The 15,554-nt window shown below is 36.6% G+C and overlaps 2 protein-coding genes across 4 annotated transcripts; both read left to right on the top strand.

Annotated features, from left to right (window-relative positions):
* The first annotated feature begins 5,433 nt into the window (after nt 1-5,433).
* On the top strand, nt 5,434-9,082 carry LOC148878605 (Tetratricopeptide repeat (TPR)-like superfamily protein). Of its 3 annotated transcripts, none has more exons than XM_088957097.1 (3): nt 5,434-6,171; nt 6,391-8,481; nt 8,966-9,082. In XM_088957097.1, the coding sequence occupies exons 1-2, from the start codon at nt 5,685-5,687 to the stop codon at nt 8,460-8,462; spliced, it is 2,559 nt and encodes an 852-aa protein (XP_088813223.1). In that variant the 5' UTR covers nt 5,434-5,684; the 3' UTR covers nt 8,463-8,481; nt 8,966-9,082. The 3 variants fall into 3 exon arrangements, with proteins under 3 accessions (XP_088813223.1, XP_088813232.1, XP_088813216.1); XM_088957106.1 differs by having other exon boundaries at nt 8,944-9,082; XM_088957090.1 differs by lacking the exon at nt 8,966-9,082 and having other exon boundaries at nt 6,391-8,609.
* Nucleotides 8,944-14,809, top strand: LOC148878604 (uncharacterized). The gene is made up of 5 exons (XM_088957116.1): nt 8,944-9,082; nt 12,452-12,578; nt 12,742-12,845; nt 13,412-13,550; nt 14,540-14,809. Exons 1-5 carry the CDS (start codon nt 9,056-9,058, stop codon nt 14,656-14,658), a joined length of 516 nt encoding a protein of 171 aa, XP_088813242.1. The 5' UTR covers nt 8,944-9,055; the 3' UTR covers nt 14,659-14,809.
* The last annotated feature ends 745 nt before the right edge of the window (nt 14,810-15,554 follow it).

The raw sequence follows: 15,554 nt of genomic DNA, 5'->3' as shown, positions 1-15,554 counted from the left end.
CATTCGATTCTACAGGTATTATTATGAGATCTGTGAAATCACAATTGAGCTTTTGGAATTATTTCTTCTTTGGGTGATGGCTTATGATCATCCTAATGTATTCTTTTTCCAAATGAATTTTATCTTATTTAAAAAAAAAAAATTTAATAGCCCCTTGGTAGATATGGTGCCAAATTTGTCAAACTGGTAACCATCAACTAACTTGGTAAAAATTTACTAAGATGGACTTAAAATGATAATTTTTAATATAAATACCTCCAAAAGCCATTGCATACAAGCAATATCATTTCACAATAAAGGAACATCTTGGTTTGTTTTTTAGACTGTGATAGAGGTTGTCTAGAGAAAAGATGATAGGATTTTGCCATTCGATTTTAGGGGTATTAATATGAGACCAGTGGGATCATTACTGGGCTCTTGAGTTTATTTCTGTTTGGGAGATGCCTTATCACCTTCCTAATGAATTTTATCTTATTTTTCAAAAAATATATATTTTAATGTCTCTTGGCAGTTATAGGGCCAAATGTGCCAACCTGGTAACCATCAACTAACTTTGTAAAAATTACTATCATGGAATTAAAATGACAATTTTAAATGTAAAAGCATGCAAAAACCATAGAAAAAAAAGCAATATCATTTGACAATAAAAGAATATCTTGATTTGTTTTTTGGACTGTAATAGAGGTTGTTTGGAGAAAATATTATAAGATTTTGTCATTTGGTTTTAGGGATATTAATATGGGACCAGTGGTATCATTGCTGGGCTCTTGGGTTTATTTCCACTTGGGTGATGCCTTATCACCTTGCTAATGTGTTCTTTTTCTTAATGAATGCTATCTTATTCTTCAACAAAAAAAAAATCTTAATGGCAAGCATCATCTAACTTGGTAAAAATTTACCAAGATGGAATTAAAATGACAATTTATAACATAAGAACCTGCAAAAGCCATTGCAAACAAGCAATATCTTTTGCAAATAAAGGAATATCTCGATTTATTTTATTTGATTGTAATAAAGGTTATTTGGAGAAAAGATTATAAGATTTTGTCATTCCGTTCTACGTGTATTAGTATGGGAACTGTGAGATCAAAGTTGGGCTCTTGTGTTTATTTCCTCTTTGGGTGATGCTTTATCACATTCCTAATGTATTCTTTTTCCAAATAAATTTTATCTTGTTTTTCAAAAAAACAATCTTAATGGCCCATTGGCATATATTGGCCAAATGTGTCAACCTAGTAATCATTATCTAACTTCGTAACACTTTACCAAGATGGGCTTAAAATGACAATTTTTAATATAAAGACATCCAAAAGCCATTGCAAACAAGCAATATCATTTGACAATAAAGGAATATCTTGGTTTGTTTTATTGGATTATGATAGAGGTTGTTTGGAAAAAAGATTATAAGATTTTACCATTCAGTTTTAGGCGTATTAATATGGGACTAGTGGGACCATTGCTGGGCTCTTAGGTTTATTCCACGTGGGTGATGCCTTATCACCTTCCTATTGAATTTTATCTTATTTTTCAAAAAAAAAAAAATCTTAATGGCCACTTGGCAGATATAGCGCCAAATGTGCCAATATGATAAGCATCAACTAACTTGGTAAAAATTACCAGGATGGAATTAAAATGACAATTTTAAATATAAAAGTATGCAAAAGCCATTGCAAATAAGCAATATCATTTGACAATAAAGGAACATCTTGGTTTGTTTTTTTTTACTGTGATAGAGGTTGTTTGGAGAAAAGATTATAAGATTTTGCCATTCAGTTTTATAAGTATTAGTATAGGATCTGTGATCAAAGTTGGGCTTTTAGAATTATTTCCTCTTTGGGTGATGCCTTATCACCATCCTGATGTATTCTTTTTCTTATTGAATTTTATCTTATTCTTCAAAAAAAAAAAAAACTCTTAATCGCCCCTTGGCAAATATGGTGCCAAATTTGCAAACTTGGTAATCATCAACTAACTTGTTAAAAATTTACCAAGATAGACTTAAAATAACAATTTTCAATATAAAGACTTGCAAAAACCATTGCAAACAAGCAATATCATTTCACAATGAAAGAAATATATACTAAGTATGGTGGTGTTATAATTTTGTTATCCTCCCATAATGGCATTATGTACCCTCATTGCAATCCCGATGGGCCTAGAATGTTCACGAAGTCTATTGGGGAGAAGATGACCATCCTCATTTAGGATATGAAGAACCACAAGTAAAGGTAAACAAGGTGCAAATGACTTTCATATATTCATTCATTAATCCTTGGTATCAGATGACTTCATATGATCACATGTCTCATCCTTGACTAAGCTTCTCAAACCTATTTAGGTAATCTTTTAGAAAGTTGGTGGCTTCACGTAAACTCAATCATGAAATCAACCACACACCCCAAGAAAATTTTGCTAAGTTAGCTAATGGGTCATTCAAATCCAACATGAGCATCCATGTTACAAAAAATAAATTAATATTACTTGTACCAATGGACTTGGCCAATATTTCATGCACATCATTCTAAATATTTGATTGTTTGGTAATTTTGGCATTCAATCGTTCAAATTCAATGTTAGGAAGTGATTAATATGTATTAACAATATTATGTGCGGTCTACCTTGGATTTATGGTGGAACACCATACGCCTCTTAGAAATTTGGTAAATCACTTTAAGCTCTCCCATGCATGTTCTCTCTTTAGGCTCTTTCTTCTTCTAAAACATGTGTTCAATGGAGATGTTTGGTGACTATGTTAGAGCTACCTTCAGTCTAGTGAGATGACTAGAGGATACTCTAATTCATTGAAAAGGAGGACCAAAAGGGAGTAAAGGATATGAGAGTTGAGATGTTGGTTGAAAGAAGGCCTAAAATTTGTATACACATTACAGGGGGTCCAAGTTTGTACTTTTTCCAACTATTATTTCATTTTTAAATAGATCATCACTATGCAATGTCAATACAATTGAGGGTGTCTTGTCCTTACCAAGTTCTAGGATATTATTTCATTTACTTTGTGGAAAACCTAGCTCCAAGAAATGATTGAACTTAAAAGTTGGTGCTTAGTCCAAACCATTGAATTGGTTGTACGAAGGAACCAATTGTGGTGCAATGGTAAAGTCCTAAAATGCCAAACAAGAGAATGATGGCTTCAGTCTTGTCCAAAACTACCAAAGATTAGGACTTAATTTATTGGATGGTTGGATAAGAACTTATGTCTAGAATACAAAAACCAAGATTCAATTCAGTGTAATATACACTATAGTACTCTTCCTTATTTAGTTCTCTATATCCCATATGGGAGAAATATTTCTAACTATTTATATTATGTACTTTACACAGAATAGATGTGGATTTGATGGGGAAGGTAAGGTTTGGGTTGAGGAGATTCTTAACCTTAGTATTTCATCAACCACATATCTCAATTTTCTGGATTTTCAAGCAAGTGTATCTTCAATCTCAATCTATAACTTATCTACATTTTGCCTCACACTCTTTGGTTGTGGTTTTGGAATGACAATAGGTTACAAATGGTGTGATGGAATTAACTTCTGTTTGGTTCTCAAACTTTTGTTTGTTCAATTTTTTCCACTGATTTTCTTTGTTCAATAGTTACTGCCTATTTGTTATAAATTTTTTTTTATCATAAATTTATTTTCCTCTATTCAAAACATATTTGTTTGCTTTATTCTATGCTTATTGCTGGCCTTCATTGTAATTACTTTAGCACCATTCCATATTAAGGTTATAAGGTTATTATTCCCATTTAAGTTTTATCAACATCACTTTTAATTACTATTTTAATTTTAGTCAGAATTCTCACCTTAGGTAAGCAAATTCAGGTTTCTTTGATTTGAAGACATTCAACTTACAAATTATTGTTTCTCATTAACTCAATTTGGCTCTTTATAAGATGAATTTGGATAGCATGCTGAGAAAGCAAACACCCTCCTAGAGTCTACAACAAAACAATATGTGATTATTAATGTTTGTTATGAGTGATTATCACTAAACTATCATCTTAATTTTGGAGAGACATTTTCATAACCAAAGTAGATTGACCTTCCATAGAAGAAATTTTACAAATACACACTTGTTTGATCTTCTTTTTCATGGGTAAACTAATGCACACTAGTTCTCCAATGCACATTCAATAGGAATTAATCAGCCTCAAACACAACTTAACAAAATTTTTTATATAAAAATGGCAACCTATTTACTATGATAGAAATGCAAAGAGAACCAAAAATCAAATTTATTTGAAATGACTTTTTGATTGACTATAACAAATTAAACTATCATACAAAGAAATTGTCAAATACCTGTTAGTGACACCGGTGTTCAAAATGATAACTTCCTCTGGTTAGGGAAGGCTTCGATGCATTGGCCAAAACTTTAGTTTGATGGATAAGGCAAACAAAATGATGGAGCAGTGACAAATGCTGTGCAAAAAATAAGAACGGTTAAGATGGGCCTTCACCTGGCATATATTGAGACAGGAATAGAAGTGAAAAAGGCGACAATGCTACCTAGAAAATTCAACTTATGTAACAACAAGAAATGGCCTCCAACCGACAAGTTCCGATGCCTCTAGATTCGACCTCGACCACAAATTTGCAGGAGAGGGACAACGAGATAGAGGGAGAACAGGAGAGCAATAGAGAGGGGAAGGGAGAGCGGGAGAGAGAGAGAGAGAGAGAGAGAGAGAGAGAGAGAGAGAGAGAAGAGAGAGTGGGGGCGAGACAGAGGGAGAATGGGAGAGAGTTAGAGAGTGAGAGCGAGGAGGGAGAACAAGAGAGAGAACGGAAGAAAGCGAGAGCGAGAGAGACTGACAGAGGGAGAGCGGGAGAGGTTGAGGGCGTAATGGAGGGAGAGCAAGACTGAGGGGGGTGAGGGAGGAGAAAATGAGAGTGTGAAAAAGGGATAGCGAGAACGGGAGAAAGTGAGAGCAAGAGAGACTGAGAAAGGGAGACCGGGGGAGCGAGGGAGGAGAAAACAAGAATGAGAACGAGGGGCACCGCTAGGGAGGAGAACTTGCAGTTGCAAGGTAGCAATCGAAGATAAGAGAGCTAAGACTGTGAGAGAACGAAAGAGAGTGAGAGAAGAGGGAGAGCTGGTTTCCTGTGAGAATGGCAGCACGAAAAAGGAGAGTGAGATAGGAGGGAGAGCAGCCGAAGTTTGGTCGTCGAGGGAAAAGTTGTAGGAAGAAACGTGAAGAGAGTTCAGACTTTGAGAGGCAACAAAAGAGAGAGAGAAGAGGGTGGGCCCTGGTAGGGTCATTTTAGTCTTTACAATATTAGATTAATTTTTAAATAAATATTATTATGACATAAAATCCGAGCTGGATTGCCACCATACGTAAGAGTGTAATGCTTAATTGGCGTGGGAATCTGTTTTTTAATTTTAAAATTCGAACTTGAATGTCATTGTAAATTCTATATGGACCGGCCTGTGTTCTTCTCCAATGGGCCTGTCCGTACTTTTCCCTCTTTTTTTTCTTTTTCAATTTGTTTTGATGATTACATTTAGATTAATAAAAATAGTACTGTGGTTTATGGCTTTCGCTCGCTCGCTTCCCTCGCCCCTCTCGGACACTTCCTCCTTCTTTTCTTCCCGTTTCAAAATTGCCGGGAAACTAACGGCTTATTGTCTTTCGCAGGACACAGAAAAACCCTAGGAGCTCTTCCATGCTTAACCTCCTTCGTCAATGGACGTCGTCGCTTCGTTGCCTTCAGACAACCCAAAATCTTACCCCTCTCATTCGTTTCGTTGTCTTAAAACCCTCCTTTTCGGCAATCGCAGCTGAGGACTGTTCTCTCTATCTCTCCGCCTCTAACCCTAGAGACGATTCCATCTATTTATCCATATCCCACAATAGAGACCTCGTTCCAGAAATTCTTAATGGTTTAAAAAGCTTTGGTGTCAAAGAATATCTAAATAGCCGTCACTTTAGAACCCTAATTTCATCCTTGAATTCTACACTAGTTGATCAGATTCTCCAAAACTTGAGAGGGAACGATGCCGAATCTGCTTTGGTTTTCTTCAATTGTTTGAGAAGTGAGTACAACTTTCGGCATTCTCGGATTTCCGAGTTTGTTATTTGTCATGTTTTGGCGGGACAAAGGCGTTTGAAGGAGTTGCGTCGGCTTTTAAGGTGGATGCTGGAGGAAGAAGGTATATTCTTTTGCTTTGTTTTTACTGTTAAGAAATGATTTTTTTTTTTTTTGTTGTATCGTTGTAGTTTGCTTGTTTTTTCACGTTGAATCTTATTTTTGGTGAAACCCATATAGTCTCTATAATCAAATTGCTAGCTGTAGTAGATTTTTTTTTTTTTACCAGAAAGCTGCAGTAGAATATTCATCAGTCATGTAGGTTTTCTATTATTTAATATAGGATGCGGTTCGGCGCCTTCTCTCTGTGAGCTTCTGAGTAATAATTTCAGGGGCTGGGATTCCACTAGTCTGGTATGGGATGTGTTGGCTGATGGTTATTCAAGACGTGAGATGATTAACGATGCACTCTTCGTTCTCGGTAAGATGAAGAACTTGAACTTTAGAGTTTCAACATCAACCTATAACAGTTTGATGTACAACCTGAAGCACACAGATATCGTATGGGACATGGATATCATATGGGATATATACCATAAAATCAAAGCCAGTGAGGTGTCTCAGAATGAATATACCGATGCCATATTTATAGATGGTCTATGCAAGCATTTGAGATTACGAGATGCAGTGAAGCTATTTTGGGAGACTAAGGAAAAGGAATCTAGATCTTATATTGTCTTTCTGAATACCCTCATGTCAGGGTTCTGTAAACTGGGTTTTGTAGATTTTGCAAAGTCGTTTCTTTGCATGATGCTAAAGTACGGAGTGGGTCCTGATGCATACAGTTATAATACTCTTATTCATGGGCTATGTGTTGCATGCTCAGTGGAGGAAGCTTTGGAGTTCTCTGAGGACATGGAGAGACATGGTATTGAGCCTGATGTAGTAACCTATAATATTCTTGTTAATGGATTCCGTTTACTTGGTGTAATGACTGGGGCTCAGATGGTCATTCAGAAGATGCTACACAAAGGGCTAAACCCAGATATTGTTACATACACAATACTGATCTGTGGATACTGCCAGATAGGCAGTGTTGAGGAAGGCTTGAAGTTGCGGGAAGAGATGGTTTCAAGGGGTCTCCAGTTAAATAACATTACATACAGTGTTCTTCTTAGTTGTCTTTGTAAAAAAGGACAGGTTGATGAGGCCATAAAACTTCTTTATGAAATGGAAGCTACTGGACTTGAGCCAGATATTATTACTTATTCAATTTTAATCCATGGTTTCTGCAAGCAAGGGGACATAGGGAAGGCCATTCAGTTGTGTCAGGAAATGAGATTGAAGAACATGATTGCCAACTCCTTTGCTCATGGTGCTATTCTATCTGGCCTGTGCCAGAAGGGATTGATATCAGAGGCAAGAACACATTTCGATACCCAAATTCAGAGAGACTTGCAGATAGACATTATTTTGTATAATATAATGATTTTTGGATATGCAAAACATGGTGATATCAATAAAGCTGTACAGTTATACAGGCAAATTATCAAAGATGGGATTTCTCCAAGTATTGTCACTTATAACTCCCTTATTTATGGGCTTTGCAAGAGCAAACGACTAGATGAAGCTAAGCAGTTGTTGCTCAAGGTTCTAACTGAGGGTCTTGCACCAACTGCTGTGACCTACACAACTCTAATGGATGCATATTGTGAAGAGGGTAATCTAGCTGCTGTAATTCAATTGCTTCATGAGATGGAAGTTCAAAAAGTAAAACCCACTGTTTTGACTTACACAGTAGTTATGAAGGTACTATGTAAACAGAAAAGGCTACAGGAATCTATACAGTTACTTTCAAATATGTATGCAGAAGGTCTTGTCCCCGATCAAATTACATACAATACCCTCATCCAAGGTTTTTGTGAGGTTCAGGACATGAGACCAGCTTTTTGTCTACATAATGAGATGCTAAGACGCAATCTTCAGCCTAGTCCTGTTACATATAATATTCTCATTGAAGGCCTTTGCGTGTACAACAACCTAAAGCCTGCCAATAGGCTACTGGAGGCTCTTCAATGCCATAATATTATAGTAACAAAAACTGCTTATACCATACTAATCAAAGCACATTGTGCAAAGGGTGATGCGTATAAGGCAGCTTTTCTTTTCAATCAGATGGCAGAGATGGGCTTTGAGATATATTTGAGAGATTATAGTGCTGTGATTAATAGACTGTGCAAAAGGAGTTTGGCAAATGAAGCAAAAAAAATTCTCTGCATGATGCTATTTGATGGTATTTCTCCTGATCAAGACATGTCTTGGATGATGCTCAATGCTTTTCACCTGGAAGGTGATCTTAGTTCAGCATCTGAACTGCAAGCTAAGATGATAAGAAGTGGTTTGGTCATTGATTGACTCTGAGAGACAGAGAGAGGTAATGATCTTCTATTGCTTGATCCTATATAGCAGTTTGGTGGACTAGGAATTAAGTTACCCTGGAGTTTCCCTGCATTCTCACCTTTGACTGCAGGCTTAACTTGACAAAGCCTCATCCAAACAGAGCCTGGTAAGCTACATACCCCACCAATTCGTGTCTTAATGATCTTCTATTGCTTGATCCTATATAGCAGTTTGGTGGACTAGGAATTAAGTTACCCTGGAGTTTCCCTGCATTCTCACCTTTGACTGCAGGCTTAACTTGACAAAGCCTCATCCAAACAGAGCCTGGTAAGCTACATACCCCACCAATTCGTGTCTTTCTCTGGTTTCCTCTCTTATTCGACTGGAACTGACAACTGGGATTGGCATTCATGCACTGGACACTGTTCTTGATGGATTAAATCAATGTTCTGTATTTTTATTGTGATAACTTTTTATCTTTTCTTGAATTTTACAGACGGTGATGTGATTGAGTGCAGATAGAATAGGGACATTGAGTGGGAGGCTGCTAGTGGGAACCGCAGAGAAGATACCATCTTCAGAGCTTATTGACACAACTGGTGCTGGTGATGCATTTGTTGGTGCAATTCTTTATGGTATGTGAAATCATATTATCTATTCTGGCTTGCTTTGTGCATTTTGTTCATCCATAAATCCATGGTTCACTAAGCTGGCTGGTAAGGTTTGTCTTAGATGCTTGTAATTTGACAACGGTATCAAAGGAGCTTTGATATTTTTCGCTGAATCCACGTGAACAATGAGTTACCCTTGTCTTTGTTTAGTTAGAAGTTTTGTTCTATTTGATTCTGTAGAACTAATTGTACACGAGCACATCACCTGGAAATTTGATATATCCAAATGTATAAATATTTATACATATTGCACGTGTTCATGTGTATGTTTCCTCTCTCTGCTTGTATGTCTGCCCAAGGTTTTCTGGACATGGAATTCTTTCCCCATGACAATTAATGCATAACCTTTTGGATTGGTGCAGAAGGTTAGGATGTCAAAATGGCTTAGTGGCAATACTAGGAAGAATGAAATTTAAAATGAATGCACTTGAGTTTAGGGATTAGTCCCAATTGTTGACATGGAGAGGGAACTTATGGACATTAAGAAGTAGCAAGGTTCATGGAGAGGGAACTTATTGACTGAAATTATAAGAGCTTAGTGGTGAACTTATGGACATTAAATCCTAATGAGCAAGGTTCAAATTTAGTTATCGCTAAAGTTTGTAGTTTTCATACTAAAATTATAAGAGCTTAAAACCAATGGCTAGTGTAATTAAGGAGTAGCAAAACAAAGTTAAAACCAATGGCTAGTGTATAGGATTTGTATCGGACTGTTTCGGGCCTGTGCTGGCCTATACAAACCTGAAATAGCCTGATACGAGCCTGTATCTGTTCAATACACATGAAACAAATGCAACATACGATTTCTACATGTTCCACGTATCAGGCTTTTGTCGGAACGATACATATCGGCTGATATGGCCCAATACGTTGCGGAATTTTGAACCTTGATGGATTCTATTATTGCTTTTTTTTTCATGATTAAAGATTCTCTCATTTCTCTCTCCCCATTATGCCCACAAAACTGCAGCTCTAGTACACGTTCACATGATTTTCCTCTCTTGGTGGATTGAAGAAAGTGTTCTTCAATAAATTCCCCATATCATCCAGGGGATTCCACTTGCAGCAAAAAAGTGAAGAAAACTATTCCCAAATACTAGTAAGAAAAGGGCAGGATATTAACATGTGATACACTTGCCATGCAAAGAGAACAAATGTGTGGGAAAATGCATCAGTAGGGTCTCATCTTTTGAAGTACATCACATGTGTTGATTGTCAAATGAAACACTTCCCACTTTAAATGCCTTTATTTTGGATGGCACCGGTTTGCACCACATCTCTTGAACTGGAAAAGAAGAGGAAAGAGAATGTGAGGGCTTTGAAAAAGTAAGCACAAGAGTAGTTTTTTGAAGGGTCAGAGGATCAATATCTACCAATCAGAAGAAGATGAATCAAGGACAAAACGCTCCAAATAATTGAGCAAAGAAAAAAAGCCCATTAAGTTCACCTTACCCCATCTTCTCAAAACCAAAATCCCAAGATAAGCCACCAATAGAGAAGAATACAAAATCAGACACAACTTTGTTTTCAGGTAAGGACAATGAGAAGAGAAAAGGGAATTGATCTTTTAAAGTAGCATTCCCTACCGAAAAATCTTCAAAGTGATTATTCGAGCAAGAACAAACACCAAGGTGGATAAATTGCAGAAACTTAGTGTTTAAGATAAAGATATGATGCTCATGTTGATCCTGCTGCCACTGCTGATTCTGATGTTGATGAAGAAGAACTTGAGGTCCACTAAGATTTAATAATAGAACTTCTTTGTGGGGTGCTATCTTAGCACCTGTTAAGTGGTTGTACTCAGTTTTCTCTTTTCTTTAATAAAATTTTCCTTTTACCTTGCAAAAAAAAAAAAAGGAGATTTAATTAGTTTTAGAGGGATTAGTAGTTCTCTCCATCCCCTCTGTTCCTAGTTGCACAACAAAGATTCTATTTTCTGAAGCCTATCCAGCCAGTACATTTTCAGTTTTCTATATCCTCTTAATAAATTTCTGCTAACCTCTCCTAATTAATGGGCCACTACTATAATTTTGTGGTTGATATTTGCTTTGAACACACGCTACCACAGATACATTGTTGTGGAAGCAATCTGACAAATCATGGGTATATGAAAAATTATTGATTTGATCTTTAGGTTGCTTTTGGTTGCAGTACAAATTTCAATTTGCATTCATGTAAATGCATGGGAGTGCAAAAGGGCTGAGTGTAAATTCTGGTTTACTTTTGCTTCAGATTTGACTTTGTCTTATTTGCTTGTGAGAAGTAAAACCGGAAATAAAATGAAATGACCTTGATGAAGCCCAGGCCCAAACTATGGGCCAGAGCCAGACCCGGACACAAGCTCGGTTCCCATATCCTCCAATCAAGCTTGTATATTCTAGAAGGCCACGTCCTCAGGCTTAATATCCTATCAAATTGTACAAATAGGAGGGCTTTCAAATGAATAAGACATGCAAATTATCACTATTCATTCTCTTCTCTTTCACTCAGTTCCTTCTCTCTCCCTTTAAGTCTGTTTCAGGAGGAAGGGTTGCCTCAAGCAACGTCCGTGATGGGCACAGCCTATCAGACCTCCACTTTAAATGGAAGAGAACAGAGCTTGGAGGAGGGTTATCTGTCTATAGGTATGGTAGGATGCAAGATGATGTGGTTCCCACTTTATATGGGTGAAAATTAAGGTCAGAGGAACGTGGTGCAGATTTTGTATCAATTTTTGGGATGTGAAATTTGTACTGCACTGCCAATGAGTGCCAAAGAGACAAAAAGTACAAATTTTATATCAGGTAGAAATGCAAATCATAATTACAAATAAATGAATGCAAAACTTAACCTGGTACTAATTTTGCACCAGTTAAAAATTTGAACTGCAACAAAATGCATCCTTTGGAACCACTGCAAATGTCCAAGGAATGTGGACTCCAGAATCAATAATGAGTATGAGTACTCATTGTACACTCCCTTTAGAGAACAAAATCAGAATTATGTGCAATGATGGGGCATATCTTGCTCATATACAAGAGAATGATCCACTGTAGAAAATAACCACATTATTGTCTAATTGTTTTATCATTGAAGCTATACATGTGTATAGAAGAAGAGGGAGAAACAAGGATAGCAGCGAAATAATTTTTTACTATATATTAGAAGCCCAGTGATGATAATACTTTTCAACTATATATTATTCATTCAAAAGGATAACGACAAAATAATTTTTCTCATATGTTCTTTGCTACAAAATTTATGATGTCATTACTTTAGTCATTCCATGAGACTGCAAATCATATGATTTGTTAATTTATTTAATTATTATTTTTAAATATTTTGTTATGGCAGCAATGGACAGAGGCCCCATCAATTCCAAGTGCACTTGTTTCCATGCTTCTGAGATTGCCAAATATCAAATTTGTTACTGTGACCCTTGGAGAGGGTGGCTGTATAATGCTTGAGAGGAGCATAAATGGTGAGTATGCCAATATCTAGTCTCCAACTGTAGAGTGTGGAGGATGAGTTTAATCCACCAATTTTGATGTTGGAAGGATGTGGATGTATCATTGATCGATATAGTTCAGTTGCTTAATGATTTATGATTATGAGTTCTACTCACTGGAGAACATTACTTTCAGTAGAGGGTTCTGACCTAAAAGAAATCGATGTGGACAACTTACTAGAGTTACTGAAGCAGGAGATTGATGGTAACAATGCTATCCCAACATGTATTTCATCCAAGGTAAATTGAGGTTATGTGGTAGACAATTAAAGCTCTATTCACTTTGTTCCTTTTGTATAGCCCGGGTGTCAATATGATCATAAGGTTGCTACAAAGTGCATCCTATGTTCAACAGGTGGTAAATAGTTATTATGATTTATGAAACCATTGACTTCTAGAAAAGAAAAAAAAAAAGAAAAGAAAAGGAAAACAAACAGGAAGAAAATAGTTTTAGAGCCCCTCTTGTTTCTAATGACAAAACCAGTGAGAGGTTTCTGAGTATCATAGGTTGGCTGTTGTATTTTATGCTGATACTGGTGTAGAGAAGATGGGGGTTAATATTGTAATTTTACCTTTCTTTTATTTCTTTTTGTACACTACTTTGTACATTGTTGTACTTTATCATTCTGGGTGTGTGAGACATAGAACATACCCCATCAATTCGTCTCTCTCTGGTTTCCTCTCTTCTTCGACTGGAACTGACAACTGGGATTGGCATTCATGCACTGGACACTGTTCTTGATGGATTAAATCAATGTTCTGTATTTTTATTGTGATAACTTTTTATCTTTTCTTGAATTTTACAGACGGTGATGAGATTGAGTGCAGATAGAATAGGGACATTAAGTGGGATGCTGCTAGTGGGAACTACAGAAAAGATACCATCTTCAGAGCTTATTGACACAACCGATGCTGGTGATGCATTTGTTGGTGCAATTCTTTATGGTATGTGAAATCATATTATCTATTCTGGCTTGCTTTGTGCATTTTGTTCATCCATAAATTCATGGTTCACTAAGCTGGCTTGGTAAGGTTTGTCTTAGATGCTTGTAATTTGACAACGGTATCAAAGGAGCTGTGATATTTTTTGCTGAATCCATCTGAACAATGAGTTACCCGTCTTTGTTTAGTTAGAAGTTTTGTTCTATTTGATTCTGTAAAACTAATTGTACATGAGTACATCCCCTGGAAATTTGATATATCCAAATGTATAAATATTTATACATATTGCACGTGTTCATGTGTATATTTCCTCTCTCTGCTTGTATGTCTGTCCCAAGGTTTTCTGGACATTGAATTCTTTCCCCATGACAATTAATGCATAACCTTTTGGATTGGTGCAGAAGGTTAGGATGTCAAAATGGCTTAGTGGCAATACTAGGAAGAATGAAATTTAAAATGAATGCACTTGAGTTTACCTGTCTTAACAAAAACTAATCATGGTACCTTGAGAGTAAGTGATCCAGTTGAAGCTGCTGATGCCTCTAAAAATTACTAGGGGAAGTCTATAGAGGGCCATGCTGGTAAAAGCGTTAACAAAAACTAATCATGGCACTAGGGTTTAGGGATTAGTCCCAATTGTTGACATGAAGAGGGAATATTGAGTGAAATACCTTTAGAATAAGTGATCCATGGAAGATGATGCGTCTAAAAATTACAAGGGGAAGTCCATTGAGGGCCATGCTGGTAGAAGCATTAAGAAATAAATTGTTAGACTTACATTTTACTAAAGATATGTATGACCTTGAATAGGATGGTGGAATAGGATTCATATATCCTACACCAAATAGTTGGAACAAGGCTTTGATGTTATATGTATGTATGTAGAGACATGCATGTATGCTTTGCATTTATGGTTTACAAACTTGTTAGCTCAGTTAGATTGAAGCTTTTTAACTTTAGATAATAAAAGTAATTGGAGGGGATTATTACAGGCCATGACGGTGTGACCATTTTGGATTTCAGCCTATTGGAGGAAGGGATTAGCAGTGAGATGGCATTTCTCCAGGACCTTAGATGGACTTTTACATGGACCTTGAGAGAATTGAAATAGAGGAGGATTCTCATGCGGTTAGTCTGGAATCTGTATATGTGATTTTTCAAATGGCTCTTGGTCTCTGCACCATTAAATTAGAGAAGCTAGAGTAATGGCATTTAGAACAATCAGCTTATTTAAGTAGGTTTCAAGATTGGATAACCCTTAAGCAGAGACCTTGGCTAGGATGGAGTGGTTTGGTGCGAGTTGGACTGGGGGACTATCCCCTGGAATAGACTGCATGTATTTCTTTTTGTTTACTATGGGTTGTATTATAGTAGCCCTTGTAGAGATGCACTTCTCTATGGTCTCCTATAGCTTAGACATTTGGCCTCGTCATCTCAGATTAATAAACTATCCAAAATCTTCATTCTGTTTTGAAATTTGAGTAAGGAAAAAACCCACTCTTGATTTGGAAGAGTAACTCAAACCACCTTAAGTACTACAGTCTTACTGAATAGCTTTCGGGCCCTGCTTCTGTATTTGGACAAATCCAGCTTATTTAGTAGCCATTTGTTCATGTTCCTTTTGTTTCCTAAACTGTTCTATTTAGTACAAGCATAGTGCAATTGCTTTGGACTCGGCATGTGTATCAATTTTTTGAAAGACAGAAGGCAATGGCAAGGGCATTGATCTTGAAGAGGCAAGGGGTAGGCCTCAAGGCATTTTGAGATGTAGGCCTCAAAAGGTTTGAAGTCTATGGTAGAAATTATATATGGTAATGTATGTACGTATGCATGTATATGTACCTTTGTTTAAACAAATCCAGCTTCATTATTAGCTATTCCTTTATATTTTTTTCCGTATAAGGAAGCCTCATGTTGGTTAAATGGCTAACGCTTATTGCAGTTGTATATTTGTACGTCAGCTATTTGTGCAGTCATGCCCCCAGAGAAAATGTTGCCCTTTGCGGC

Source organism: Nelumbo lutea, chromosome 1, assembly GCF_056320005.1.
Source record: "Nelumbo lutea isolate HS-2025 chromosome 1, American lotus-T2T, whole genome shotgun sequence".
Taxonomy (NCBI): domain Eukaryota; kingdom Viridiplantae; phylum Streptophyta; class Magnoliopsida; order Proteales; family Nelumbonaceae; genus Nelumbo; species Nelumbo lutea.
This window is presented reverse-complemented; position numbering and strand designations above follow the sequence as displayed.

What these genes read in the sequence shown, in the direction of transcription:
- LOC148878605 (XM_088957097.1), top strand. Translation starts at nt 5,685, where the DNA reads ATGCTTAACCTCCTTCGTCAATGGACGTCGTCGCTTCGTTGCCTTCAG. An exon ending in GTGGATGCTGGAGGAAGAAG is followed by an intron (nt 6,172 to 6,390) that starts GTATATTCTTTT and finishes TATTTAATATAG; the next exon opens with GATGCGGTTCGGCGCCTTCT.
- LOC148878604 (XM_088957116.1), top strand. Translation starts at nt 9,056, where the DNA reads ATGCATTTGTTGGTGCAATTCTTTATG. An exon ending in TGTTGGTGCAATTCTTTATG is followed by an intron (nt 9,083 to 12,451) that starts GTATGTGAAATC and finishes TTGTTATGGCAG; the next exon opens with CAATGGACAGAGGCCCCATC. An exon ending in GCTTGAGAGGAGCATAAATG is followed by an intron (nt 12,579 to 12,741) that starts GTGAGTATGCCA and finishes CATTACTTTCAG; the next exon opens with TAGAGGGTTCTGACCTAAAA.